A 15,122-nucleotide genomic window follows, 5' to 3' on the forward strand; every position below is an offset into this window, starting at 1 on the left:
CTTAGGGCAGGCTGGATGCAGATGAGCAGTTTCTGTGAACTGTAGACTTCAAATTCTCTGATTTCTTTCTGTGCTGTGTAATGCAGTCTGCAGCTGAGGAAACTGACAGCAATGCAGAAAAGTCCCACGGCTCCAAACCCAGCATGGAGTTCCTGGAACAGCCAGGCCTGACCAAGAAAACTGCTAGTGCAATAAGTGTCTTATCTACCGCCATAGAAGGTGAAAGAGCAAATAGAAGTGACACCAGAATAAAAACTGAAATAGCTTTCATAAGTTTTCACTCAGAAAACCTGCCATTCAAATGCTTCCTGTCAGATGCCCAATGCATGTAACAGAGTAGTGTACTTCTTTGCCTGTCTCTCAAACAGCAAAGCTATAAAATACACCAGGATTAACTGGGAGTTGTGGAGGAACTCCTCTAATGTGAAGTGTAATTGATAGGATTATCATGTCAAGCTAATCATACATCTCTGATCTGGGAAGAATTAGTGCTGCATTGTCTGGAGGCGAACAGACAAGATTAAGGCTGATCACATTGTGTGAAGATTAACTGCCGGTGTACATACAATTACATATTTGTTAAGCTGTTGTTGCCACCAGAGGCTAACAGGCATTTCACATCAAGATCCTGCTCTGCAGAAAATATTAATAACTCACTGGTACAGAGCCCAGTCTGTGTAACCTTCCCTGGCTGGTTACACAACATTCATAATTTTACATTTCTGGTGTAAGAACAATAGGCAAAACAAGAATGTGGTAACATAAATAACTGGTTATTCAGATAATGGCTACATTCATAAAACAGGAAGATAAAATAACATTCATTTAATGTTCATATTTCTTGGTTTCTTCATGGCCAGAATGCAACTTTCATTGTTCTATTCTGGCAGAACTCGAAGGTGCCCAGAGACCATGTCCTCCAGGATGGTACAAGTTTGCTGACACATTCCTGAAATGGGACTGCTGTCCCCTCTGGATCACCATTAAAAAATGGCTGTACTTTGTGGTGATGGATCCCTTTGTGGACTTGGGCATCACAATATGTATTGTCCTCAACACTCTCTTCATGGCTATGGAGCACTACCCAATGAGCGAACAATTTGATCATATGCTATCTGTCGGAAACCTGGTGAGACACAGACTTTGCATGTGCGCATTTACAGAAATTGGGAATGCAGAGTTTATGCTGAGTAGGTTTTAGTCAACAACCTCATTAAACAGTGCTTCTTGTGTGCCTCTTTCTTTCACTCTGCTGTAGCTACACTCGCTCTGTTGTTCCCTCCAAACTTACATAGGCACACATTGATGAACTAGTTACATGACTGAACTAGGAATTCATATACATGTTCCTTATGCCTTGTTCACCTTTAGGTTTTCACAGGGATCTTCACAGCTGAGATGGTTTTGAAACTACTTGCTATGGACCCATACTACTACTTCCAGGTTGGGTGGAATGTTTTTGACAGCATCATTGTCACGCTGAGTCTGGTGGAGCTGGGGCTAGCCAATGTCCAGGGTCTTTCTGTTTTGAGGTCTTTCCGTTTGGTAAGAGCAAACTATTCCCTCACTTCCAATTTTAAAAGTGTCTTGTCTCAAGCCTTACTATGTTACTGTTTCTACAATGGCTCAGTGGCTCTGTGTAAACAACACTTAATATTAGTAAAGGACCAACGGTTTGGACACCCAAGCCTTTGAAAATTTATTGCAGTTAGGGTCATTAATGAGTTGCGATCAGATTAAGTGTCAGTGCTCTGATTGTAGGGGGACTTTTTCAGTTTAAAGGTAGCCATGAATGAATGACCAGGCATGTTTGTTGTGTGCTATGTGTTGGAGACAGCTGCGTGTTTTCAAGCTGGCCAAGTCTTGGCCTACCCTTAACATGCTGATCAAGATCATTGGGAACTCGGTGGGCGCCCTGGGCAACCTGACCCTGGTGCTTGCTATCATCGTCTTCATCTTTGCTGTGGTGGGCATGCAGCTGTTTGGCAAGAGTTATCAGGACTGTGTGTGTAAGATCGCCGAGGACTGCGAGCTGCCCCGGTGGCACATGAACGACTTCTTCCACTCCTTCCTGATCGTGTTCCGCATCCTGTGTGGGGAGTGGATTGAGACCATGTGGGACTGCATGGAGGTGGCTGGAACGGCCATGTGTCTTATCGTATTCATGATGGTCATGGTAATTGGAAATCTGGTGGTGAGTAATGCACTATTGATTTGAAAGTGTCCATGTCTTTCTCACAGTCCGACATTGCAAGCAAAAGGAGTTCTTATACTGTCTTGGCACATTTCGATTCGCAAGCCAGCTGGGTAAAACACTGATTAAAAACAATAGACAATTTGCTCCAGAACACTGTTGTGCTTTGGTGGAAACTTCTGCTTGCTATTTTTTTTTAGCTCTGTTGATGTTTGCAAGTAACTGTGTTATTATGATGCATTCTGGTGAATTTTGGCCTCCAACGTAGTTTCTTCCTTGCAGAATTCTGTCTTCGAGCAGTAACATATAGCTGACAAATGATATAGCATTTGTCAGATTCATTGTCCCAGCAATCTAAGCTAGATTTGCCATCCCCATTCTTTACAACATATTCTGGTGTTGTGGTAAATTACATTACATTACATTACAAATGTCCACAACATCTCAACTAAAGGTCTGAAAAGTGCTTAAAAAGGTACAAATGCTTGTCACTGGGGCGGTACCCAATAGGTGCATACAATTATACCCTAACCAGCAATATATAATTAATTTTTGGTTGGAAAACATACTCATTTGTATCCTAAAAGAACATTACTGTACTTTCAGGGTACATTTGGGAAATCTGGTCCTTGAAAAACGAATGATCAACCCAGTGGTTTGAATTTTCTTTAATAATGTAAACAAATGTTGAAATTATCCATTAATTATCTTTTAATAACACAAAGTGTTAAGTGACCCTTTGTCTTGCTCACTGGTTTTAACTATACAAGCAGCTACTAATGAATACTACTAACAGACTGCTTCATCTTGTGCATGACTTTGGATAACAGCGCTATATCAATGCAGTCCATTTAGCACTTACCATGACTCTTTTCGTGTCTGATGGTAATGCACTAATACAGGTAATACAGTGTTTTTGAGCTTTTTACACCATTTTAAATATATTTTAATACCCAGAACTGAGTGTAATATTACATTTACAGAAAATATTAATCTTGCAATTAGTAAATATTATTTTTTTTTTAACCTGTGAAGAAGAAAATGGTTTTATTCACTAGGGCTTCTTGGTGACACATATAGTGAATGCTCTTGGTGTCAGTGTAGTGGTGCACAGTTTACAGATTGTTTATGTTTGCGTATGTTTGCTATGAGCGTTAAACTTCTGAGGAGGAAGTGTTGGCGTATCACCTAACAGATCCATCCCTGACATTGCATTCAGTTGGAGAACAAGGACATGCAGATGAGATGTTTGCAATAGCATATATATATTTTTAAAGTGTGACATATATTCATGGTGGGAACCACTTGCATTTCCTGTCAGGTTATTCATAGAGTAAAAAGGAAATGGCTCCTCCATTGAGCTAACAAAAGTATGACATAAAAATATGTGCCAAAACTAACACAGCTTTTTTGTCTCAAGCTCTCTCCTGAAGATAAACATTAGCATGGAGACCAGCTATTTATTCAGTGTAGGCGCTATTTAAATCGTATGACTTGAGGCAGCAACCAGTGGTTCTGACCTTGGGATATGTGCTAAGACCCATCTCAAGTCAGCGTCTGGCATGCGGGGAACACACTCGGACAGCTGAGAGCTCACAGTGAGGACCATGAGACCTGATACAAGAGGGCTGCTGCACATCAGCAGAATGCATTAATTGATAGGGATAATCAAATGTACTGTCAATCCTATGTGATGCATTTATTGCAGGGATGCTCAAGATGATTATGATTAGCTGTCATAAGCAGCAGTCACATTGCCCTTGGAGAAAAGACAGTATATCTGGTTTTTCAAACAGCTGCATTGCGATCTTTATTACAGTGGGTGGGGTGTAGGAAAATGGCCGTCTCACCATTATTTCAGTGTCTTTCATAACATGAAAGAGGCAGTGGGTGCAGTTATGCTGCTGTTCAGTTTTTATCCCCAGTAATTACAGGCTTCTTTTCTGCACCTCTCACCCCTTTTTGGATGCCCCTCTCTGATTCACAACTCCCATAGTGGAGGATCAGCCTGCTCAAACCAATGTAACCATGATCTCCATCCAACCATGGGAAATGGGAACCTAAAAACGGACTAACATCATTTTGAAACTAAAGATAGCTGCCTCGACAAGGGCGACAGACAACATAATATTTATTGATGTCTGCGTCAAGACTGAACTACATAAATTTGATATGTGTCATGCAAACCAGTCTCACTGGTTTAAGATTGAAATTATGAACTTTTGTTGCATGCGCCTCAGTTCACCCCCTTATCCACCCCAGCAGATATAATATTACCGATTTGATTAATTGTATCTTGTTCTTCAGTGTTCTTTGGTGACACTTATACTTTATACTTTCAGGTATCTTGATATTGGATCAGGATTATGTTTATGGATTTAATCCTCTTTCATCTACAAATCTATAAAGAACACCAGTTTTATCTTCTGTTTCTGTGTTTTTTATATATTCACTATATGCAGGTAATAACTGGAAACTAAGGAGTCTGTAATATGAAGGTCAATTCATGGATTTAATTTATTTCTTTGTTCATACACAAACTGTCATGATATCAAACTGCAGTACACTACTTATTACTTGATATATACTACTATATATATATATACTTTTTCTCTGGCATAAAACTCACTGTAATGTTGACTGCAAGTATGATCTCTGTCTCTCTTTGTAGGTCCTGAATCTCTTCCTGGCCTTGCTGCTGAGTTCGTTCAGCGGGGACAATTTGGCAGGGGGAGAGGACGAGGGGGAGAATAACCTGCAGATTGCCATTGGCAGGATCTCCAGGGGTATTGACTGGGTGAAGGCTTTTATCGCTGGGCAAATCAGGCGTATGCTGGGCAAGAAAGCCCCTGAGGGTGATGGTGGCAATGAAAACGATGAAAAAAAAGAGAGCTTTGTGCTGAACCACATGAATTCTGGGGAGGACAACAACACAGATTTCAAAATGGTGGATGGTGTTGCTGACATTGCCCTCAACGTTCCTATTGCTCGGGGGGAGTCTGATTTTGAGAATCCTGAGGATGACGATGAGGCCTCCTCAGAAGAAGACGAAGAAGAAGTCAGTCATCCAAAAAAGGTATAGTAAGAGGCTCCTTTTACTTCTTGTCAATTTATGAAAATGTCCTCTCGTTACAGTAATCATTAATTGTGTGCTGCGCATTGCAATACAAAGCTCTGTAGAGCTTTGTAGTGCAAAAGCACACACCTTTTTATTCTCAGCCATACTTCATAATTGTGTGCTGCGCATTGCAATACAAAGCAGAGCTTTGTAGTGCAAAAGCACACACCTTAATATTCTCAGCCATACTTCATAATTTTATTTAATTTTATTTAATTGTGTGCTGCGCATTGCAATACAAAGCTCTGTAGAGCTTTGTAGTGCAAAAGCACACACCTTAATATTCTCAGCCATACTTCATAATTTTATTTAATTGTGTGCTGCGCATTGCAATACAAAGCTCTGTAGAGCTTTGTAGTGCAAAAGCACACACCTTAATATTCTCAGCCATACTTCATAATTTTATTTAATTTTATTTAATTTTCTTCCTTCAAAAGTTCGGCATGCTACTCCTCCCACAGCTTTGAGAAATCCCAGGCAAGATATATATCAAAACGACCGGAATAGACGGAAATCGATGGGAAAGACTTTTCTCAAGTCTGCGACATCTCGTTTTCTTCCAAAATCCGAAAAACCGACCGATTTTTGCCCATAGGAATGAATGAGAATTCGCAAAAAAAAATCTCACAAATTGATCAAACCCACCCCTCTTTGGAGCCACACCACTTTGTCATACTTTGTCGCAGAAACGTGATTAAAGGTTTAAACGGGTCACAAGACTTTGAACTGTGTTGGTCTAAAGACACTTTTTGATATCTTCTACGGTTTTTACAAAATCACAGTTTATGTTTTATGAAATTTTTGAGATTTTCAGATTTTCAGCGTGGCTTTAGAGTGCAGTGACATCACCCACTCTGTGACATCACCCACTCTAGCATTCAGCCCTTCTAAATTTTATCAAAAATATTCAAGACATTCTCATCTTACTCCCACAGCTTCTACTCTACAACAACAATTTATACATCAAAATGTAGAGAAACTTGTCCTCTCTCATTCAATGTTCCATTGAGATAGGACTCACGGTTTTTTAATAAATCGCCCAAAAGTGCAGAGAGTGCCGGAGCCAGCTCTCATTGACTCCAATGTTATCTGAAGCGTCAACTGCCACGTAAAGTAGGCACAATATGGTGATTTATAAACTGTCACCGCTCCTGCATTTCAAATCCTACAGACACATCTCATAGATCGGAATCGCCATTGAAGTCTTGGGTCGCTCAAAATACAAAAATAAATTAGATCTGACTTATACTTTTGAAGATACATGGATTTGTTCGGCACCAGCGCCAGTTAGCTTCACCACTAGCATTCAGGCCGTAAGCAGTTAAACATTTACACAAAGTTGTACGCAGTTAAACATTTACACAAAGTTGGACACACAAACTGCCGCTACTCCTTCAATTTTCACAGTACCTTGACATATTATATATCGAACTGTTCATGTTTTCACCCTGTCACTCACATTCAAATATCTAAGAGATATGACGTATAGTTTTGGGAAGAGAAGCGTTTAAACCCGAGCATGTCAGAAAAAAAAGTTAGTTCCTACATCTCTAACCGACAGAGACTCACACACACACAGAACATGCACGAGCCCAGCACACTCAGCTCACTCAACCCCCCCCCCCCCCTTCTCTCTCTCTCTCTCTCTCTATCTCTGTTTACGAATCACCAGAGACACACGCGCGTGCTGGTTGCCTTAGCAACGGCCCTGACACATAGCAGGCTGCGACATGCTTGTATGTCCAGGCGAGGCTAGCCGAGGCTAGCCCTAGCTTCGACCACAACATAAATATGAAGTCTAAAACTGACACAAATAAGCACAATACATGTAGTATCACTCGTTTTAACCGCAGCATTCACAGCCTGTGACCGGAATAGAAACGGAAGTAGCCGAAGCTAGCGCTAGCCTTGGCTAGCTTCCCATGTTATCTGAGTGGTAAACTGCAGAGTAAAATAAATAAAATATGGCGATTTTTAAACTGCCACAACTCCTGCATTCTAAATCCTACCGACACATCTCATAGATCGATCTCGCCACTGAAGTCTCGGTTCACTCAAAATGATTTTTTTTTTAATGTGAGGTATAGTTTTCAAGATACAGCGATTTGTTTGACGTTAGCTTTGGTGCTAGCTTTCGTTAGCTTCGTTGCGCTAGCTTGCGTTAGCTTCGGCGCTAGCTTGCGTTAGCTTCGTCGCGCTAGTTAGCGTTAGCTTCGGCGCTAGCTAGCTTAACTAACTAACTGACGGTCTGACTAACTGATTAACTAAGTGACTGTTACTAACTGATTAACAAACTAACAAGTTAGCTGACTGACTGACTGACTGACTGACTGACTGACTGACTGACTAGCTAGCTGACTGGCTAACTAGTTAGCTGACTGACTAGCTAGCTAGCTGACTGGCTAACTAGTCAGGTGACTGGCTAACTAAGCTCAGCTCATTAGTGAACTGTCACTGTAATTTATATTTACCAAAACTAATGCAGTGTAATATTCTATAAAGTTTTTATTCTTTTAGAGAGGTGTTGATTTGGTTGTTTGTTATCTGTAGTTTGTGATGCTGTTGAACTGTATGTATGTTCTGCCTCTGCCAAATTGTGGGTTACATCTGCGTTTGTGTGAGGGATGGGCACCAGCAGCAGCACACTTAAAATTTTGAATTTGGAATTTTTTCTAGTTATAAACTTAGTAGCTATTTTATATCACTGTGTTGAAAAAACAAAATATAATTGCAAAACAATATTCAAGTGTCTCCTATCTATAGGGAGATGAAATAACCTGATTCTATGCTGAAATCCTTCACTGGCTTATACTGCTACAAGTGCTGATGCAAATGCAACTTTGCAATGACTTCTCAACCATTATTGTTGCATGTCAAATCTTTCAGGATGATCGCTTCATTTCTACTGATTTACGCTCACAAATAATAATTAGTATGTATAACTACGCTTTAACCCTTTCTACTTTGCCCCCCAAGAGGGCAATTTCCACCTCTTTTGTACCAGTCCTATAATAGTGTTGATATTAAAATGCTACTTACTGCACACACATGGTTGAAGGAAAAAAAGGGCTTGTACAATTAGCATGTACATATAGTGTACACAAAAGATAAATTTAAATACAGGAAAAAAATACAAAACGCCTTATGTTATCATTTATAGTTAAGCTCTGAATATCTCAATTTCTAAGTCAAGGACCAACCCAGAACTACTTAATATTTGTGCAGAGACTTGATGTAAACTTGTGTACAAAATTTGGTAAAGATGTAGACAAGCATTGAAATTCTACATGACTTTTCCCAAAAACTGCACCCACATTTTTTTGCCCAGTGTCCCAAAATCTCTCCAAATACAAAACAACTGCATTTTTTCTAGACATATAAATGATCATAAAAGCTTATTTTTCTTATTAAGACAGATTTTTTTGTATACAAAATGTAAAGAAAATGTACCTTCACATGTTTTATTACATATACTGTATGAGAGTATGGGCCAGATTTACTATCATTTTGCGATGATGCATTCTGCCTAGGAAACATGCGTTTCTGCAGTATGTGTGTGATCTAGGTGAGTCATGGCAAGCTGTGCTTCTCTCCTTAATGCATATGCATTTAAGGGCGGACCACACGAATAAAGGGCAGATAAACAGTACTGTGCAGAAGTCTTAGAGGCACCCTAGACTTTATTATTCATTCATTCATTATCCTAACCCGCTTATCCTGAACAGGGTCGCAGGGGGGCTGGAGCCTATCCCAGCATACATTGGGCAAAAGGCAGAAATACACACCAGTCCATCACAGGGCACATACACCATTCACTCACACACTCATACCTATGGGCAATTTAGACTCTCCAATCAGCCTAAGCTGCATGTTTTTGGACTGTGGGAGGAAACCCATGCGACATGGGGAGAACATGCAAACTCCACACAGAGAGGCCCCGGCCGACAGGAATTCAATCCCAGGACCTCCTTGCTGTGAGGCGGCAGTGCTACCCACTTCACCATCCGTACCACCCTGTAGACTTTATTATATACAGTGGTGTGAAAGTGATTGCCCCCCCTGTTAAAACATAACTTAACTGTGGTTTATCAAACTTGAGTTCAATTTCTCTAGCCACACCCAGGCCTGATTACTGCCACACCAGTTCTCAATCAAGAAATCACTTAAATAGGACCTGCCTGACAAAGTGAAGTAGACCAAATGATCCTCAAAAGCTACACATCATGCCGAGATCTAAAGAAATTCAGGAACAAATGAGAAAGAAAGTAATTGAGATCTATCAGTCTGGAAAGGGTTATAAAGCCATTTCTAAAGCTTTGGGACTCCAGCGAACCACAGTGAGAGCCATTATCCACAAATGGCGAAAACATGGAACAGTGGTGAACCTTCCCAGGAGTGGCCAGCCGACCAAAATTACCCCAAGAGAGCAGCGACGACTCATCCAAGAGGTCACAAAAGACCCCACAACAACATCCAAAGAACTGCAGGCCTCACTTGCCTCAGTTAAGGTCAGTGTTCATGACTCCACCATAAGAAAGAGACTGGGCAAAAATGGCCTGCATGGCAGAGTTCCAAGACGAAAACCACTGCTGAGCAAAAAGAACATTAAGGCTCGTCTCAATTTTGCCAGAAAACATCTTGATGATCCCCAAGACTTTTGGGAAAATACTCTGTGGCCTGACGAGACAAAAGTTGAACTTTTTGGAAGGTGTGTGTCCCATTACATCTGGCGTAAAAGTAAGACCGCATTTCAGAAAAAGGACATCATACCAACAGTAAAATATGGTGGTGGTAGTGTGATGGTCTGGGGCTGTTTTGCTGCTTCAGGACCTGGAAGACTTGCTGTGATAAATGGAACCATGAATTCTGCTGTCCACCAAAAAATCCTGAAGGAGAATGTCCGGCCATCTGTTCGTGACCTCAAGCTGAAATGAACTTGGGTTCTGCAGCAGGACAATGATCCAAAACACACCAGTAAGTCCACCTCTGAATGGCTGAAGAAAAACAAAATGAAGACTTTGGAGTGGCGTAGTCAAAGTCCTGACCTGAATCCTATTGAGATGCTGTGGCATGACCTTAAAAAGGCGGTTCATGCTCGAAAACCCTCCAATGTGGCTGAATTACAACAATTCTGCAAAGATGAGTGGGCCAAAATTCCTCCACAGTGCTGTAAGAGACTCATTGAAAGTTATCGCAAATGCTTGATTGCAGTTGTTGGTGGCCCAACCAGTTATTAGGTTTAGGGGGCAATCACTTTTTCACACAGGGCCATGTAGGTTTGGATTTTTTTTCTCCCTTAATAATAAAAACCTTCATTTAAAAACTGCATTTTGTGTTTACTTGTGTTGTCTTTGAATAATATTTAAATTTGTTTGATGATCTCAAACATTTAAGTGTGACAAACATGCAAAAAAATAAGAAATCAGGAAGGGGGCAAACACTTTTTCACACCACTGTATATGTTTATTGTTTTGTGTGTGTTTGTATACAAGAACACATTTGACATCCAAATATTCATTTTCCAAAAGATTTAATTTTACAGAGACATTTTTGTACGTAATTTAAAAAAGTTACATATTACTGTAAGCAATTGACTACGTTTTACATAAAAACTTGATCAAGGCAGTCTGAGATCAGAAGCAAGGATCCAACCAAAGCCTGCTGAAGAACTGTGGCCTGCTGAAGAACTGTGGCAGCTGATTGTCTTATAGAACTACAGGACAGCATTGGCTATCATAGAGAAGTGATGCAGTTTTGAACTATTCTGCCAAATTACTAAAATGTAATGTAAAATGTATAGTATGTTTATATAGGACATTTCATTGAATTATTTTTTAAAGAACCATATCTCTACAGAGTGTTATACAGGTGCCTAAGACTTTTGCACAGTACTGTATTATAAGTGTGGCTGATTATGTATTCTGCTGAATTAGTTCTGGCAATTAAGGAGGGTTGCGATAAATTAATCGCAGATATAAACTGAGGCGCAAGCTAGACAGAGACACAGGCTCCGAATCTCAAAATAATCGTTGCAACAATCGTTCAACTCATCATCAAACAGATTGTTAGTATTGAAAATGAATGAATGATTGCCGGCAAGCATTAATTAAGGCTGGGTGTTTGTCACAGAAAATATTTAGAAATAATTTATGAACCAATATCTCATGCGAAACAGTGGGAAATGACTGAAATAACGTGCTCAACCATAGCGACAGAAATAAGTGTTTTAAGTTTCAAAGAATTGTTGCCGCTAGTAAAAAAAAAATATATGAGTAGGCTGAACAGAACATTGTTAAAAACAGAATGCTCAACTGGCATTGCTAAAATAATAGAAATAATAATAAACAGAGTTGTATGTTTGTTTGTATTAGTTATCCTCCAAAACAATCACGGAAAATAAATTGTTAGAATAAGCCTTTTGTTATCTGTGGCAAGGTGAGGGTGAGTGTGGCGAAGAAGATTTTTAACAATCTGGCATTGCCATTTTGAGGTTTTATTTTGGTCTGATCAGTCTTGTCTCCTGTCCTCAACCCCGCCCACTCACCTCCACTGAGGGAACAAAACTCTTGAGTGCAGCAAGCATAGGTCGCTGGATAGCTAGAGGTAACTTTACCTACTGTTCCAACTGAATACACACAAGGGCCATGTTCATTTTCATGCTCTAGGTGACCTTCAGTAGTCACTTTTGAGGAAAAGCAATTCCAAGGTTGACTATGGCCCTATTGGCTTGCCACTTTGTTGTGCTTCTTCACCTCCACCATTGCTCCGCAGAGGAACAGGAAGCTGGACCTGGATCCTACCCCTCAGGCTCTGTAGCCACACCTACCCCTCCCCACACAGAAATGAGTGTGACACCCAGAAAGGTCCTGAACACTTCTTCGAAGAATCACACGAAAAAGTACAGGCAGAGGAGCAGGTGGCAGATGACATAGCAATGTAAAAAGAGACCATTTACAGAATGTTATCGTTCAGCAGCATGGATGTTCAAATCGTTATTGTTATAGTAAGAGGTTGGTAGAAACGCATTGCATTTACTCCATTACCTTAACTTTTAAAATAAATTGTACTTATAAGAGTTGTTTTATAGGTGGATGCATTTTTACTCTTACTCCAGTATATTTGTAAAGGCTACATTTCTCACATTGAATTTTTTTAACTAATTTTTATGCGATGCAAGTTCAAATATTGAAGCAGAAAGACCGTGCACAATATGAATCAGTTGTACGCCAGCACAAAGCTCTCAGGAAAGAATTCCTGCTCTTACTGGATCTCAACTCAATCATCTCTACTGTGAATAATCCCGACCTGTGTAGGACAACATTGCCATAGTTGCATTTTTTCATTTTGCTATTAACGTTAGCTAACTATAACTTTATATGTAACTTATATAGCTATAACTAGCTATATGATAGTATAACTAGCTATAAGCTAGCTTGCTATCAACACAAAATAAAATGTATGATCAGTCCTTGTTAGGTTGGTTTGAAAAAATGTCTATAAACCTTATAGGACTTGATTTTGTAAAATAAATGTCAATATTTTAATAGTAAATCAGTTATTCATCAACCCTCTGCATGCCATTTGTACGGACCTGTACAGACAGGTTCTTCTCCAGCATGGCGGATGAGACAAGGTCACATGATTTGTGACATGTATTAAGAATGAAGACTATGCAGCTGCTGAATTTATCAAACCTTCCATAAAAACAAACACTTTGAGGCACTGGAGACGGGTCTTGGAGCAGACACGGTGCAGGGGTAGGGGACAGACCCCAAGGCGGAGCCTGGGACGGCGTTAAGTGTCCTGAAGAGTGTTCAGACCAAATTGGGGACTGGGCCTGGGGCGGAGCTGGAGATGAAGCCCAGGATGAGACCTGGCTAGGCATCAGGGACAGTGTCTGGGGCAGCGCCTGGGGTGAAATGGTTGACTGGGTCTGGGGAGGCACTGGGGACAGGATCTGGGGCAGCCCGGGTAACAGAGTTCAGAGGCGTGCTGGAGACTGGGCCTGGTGTGCTGCTGGGAGCTGGGTCTGGAGCGAAGCAGGAGACTGGACCCTGGGCAGAAGACTCAATATGAGTGGCTGAAGCAATGACTTCTTCCAAGGTCTGAGGGAGATTCTCAAAAGTCAGTCCATCTTGCATTCTTTCTGACAGTCAATTCCAAAACAAGTCACAGAGGACTTTAGAGCCAAAACCAGAGGTGTGTGCCAAAGTCCGAAAACTAGCAACATAGTCTGATACAGAATCATTCCCTTGACATATGAGAAAGAGTTGCTGACCTGTAGAGAATTTCCTCATCTTAAGGCGTTTCACACCTGCCTCCTTTAGTTCGTTTGAATCGAACTCTGGTGCGTTTCCCCCCCACGGTGCGGTTATTTTGGGTAGGTGTGAAATCGAACCCTGGTGTGGACCAAAACAACTGTGCCGAGATCCTGTTGAGACAGTGGTCTCGGTCCGGTTACAAACAAACTCTGGATCATTTGTGGTGAGGACATGATCCGACCCAATTACAGGAAACATTGTGCATTTTGGATGTATGGTTGGCGTAGCGAGCTGCGCTATGCGTTATGGGATAAGGAAAAGTTTAGTTTTTCCGGTTTGTCCTACTCAACGCTACAAATTTCTATCCAATAAATGAATAAACTTGATTTTGTTTAGAAGTCAGGGTTCACTTAAATGTAACTGTACCAAACAAAAAAATTCAATTTTGTATGTGGTTCGGACCAAATGAAGCAAACTATACGTATGAAAGCGCCTTTAAAGTCCACTAGTTCCACTTTCTGGCTAGTTTGTCCTGTCAGGAACCGGACAGAGGGAACCAATCCCAGACTAGGGGATAACATGAATAAGGCAGGGTTTAATGACAAAAGGCAGATCCAAAACGTAATCCAAAAACAGCCAATGGTCATAATCCAGGCAGACAGGTACATGCAGGGCAGGCAGAGCCTAATCATGAAAGCAGGCGGAGTTCAAAAATCAAGACACACAAGAAGAGGTACAAAAACAAAATCCAACAAACAGTGTCCAAAACCAGGTGGAGATCAAAAACATCTTTAGCAGAGCAAGAGCCTGACAGAATATAACAAGGGCAAAGGCACAGGGAAGAGAAGGCTAGAATCGGGGGAAAGGAATTAAGAAGGGCAGAACTCAGAAACAGGACGAGACAAACTAGCCCTGAACAACGAAACAGACCGGTATATATATAACAGATAACAAGGGGAAACAAGAATCAGGTGTGTGAACAGATAATAAGGAACAGGTGAAATTAATGACAAGAGACAGGAAGGAAATACAAATGACACTAGATGGAGGACAGGTGAAACGAATGAATGAACTGACAGACTGAATATGGTGAGCACAGAGGGTAACATGGAATGAAAATGTAAGAACAAAAACAGATACAGAAAAACACATAACCTGACACTCTTGCTTGAGTAATTATTATTTTACAGTAACAGTACTATTTTTTCAGTTTTTGACTACTTTACTATACCCACCTCTGGTTATAGTTATAGTTCTTGGTGTGGATGGGCCTACTCATTGGCGCTTCCTCCTGCATGCAAGCTGCTTCACACTGCCAGTCTAAACCATGTTGTCCCTCGGGTTTATTAAATGATCCTTTATGGTGGTACAGTACCTGAGCCCTTCTGTGTGGAGTTTACATGTTCTCCCTGTGTCTGTTTGGGTTTCCTCCGGATACTCCGGTTTCCTCTCACACCCAAAGTTGCTGTCAACCTATCCTGTACAAATAAATCTGTCCTGTCGCTGCAGTGTACCCAGAGGTGTGGGGGGTAGGTGGTGGGGGGGGCAG

At 40.9% G+C, this 15,122-nt stretch overlaps 1 protein-coding gene across 4 annotated transcripts in view; it reads left to right on the forward strand.

The window, feature by feature from the left end:
• Positions 1-15,122, forward strand: part of scn4aa (sodium channel, voltage-gated, type IV, alpha, a) — a 63,683-nt gene that overhangs the window by 29,844 nt on the left and 18,717 nt on the right. For 3 of the 4 annotated variants that reach the window (XM_061231096.1, XM_061231098.1, XM_061231097.1), the window contains 5 exons: positions 87-219; positions 891-1,129; positions 1,372-1,545; positions 1,838-2,194; positions 4,866-5,270. In XM_061231096.1, coding sequence (XP_061087080.1) covers positions 87-219; positions 891-1,129; positions 1,372-1,545; positions 1,838-2,194; positions 4,866-5,270 — 1,308 coding nt within the window. The remainder of the gene's footprint in view (positions 1-86; positions 220-890; positions 1,130-1,371; positions 1,546-1,837; positions 2,195-4,865; positions 5,271-15,122) is intronic. The other variant, XM_061231099.1, reaches the window with a different exon arrangement.

Source organism: Conger conger, chromosome 2 (assembly GCF_963514075.1).
Source record: "Conger conger chromosome 2, fConCon1.1, whole genome shotgun sequence".
In the NCBI taxonomy this organism is placed as follows: domain Eukaryota; kingdom Metazoa; phylum Chordata; class Actinopteri; order Anguilliformes; family Congridae; genus Conger; species Conger conger.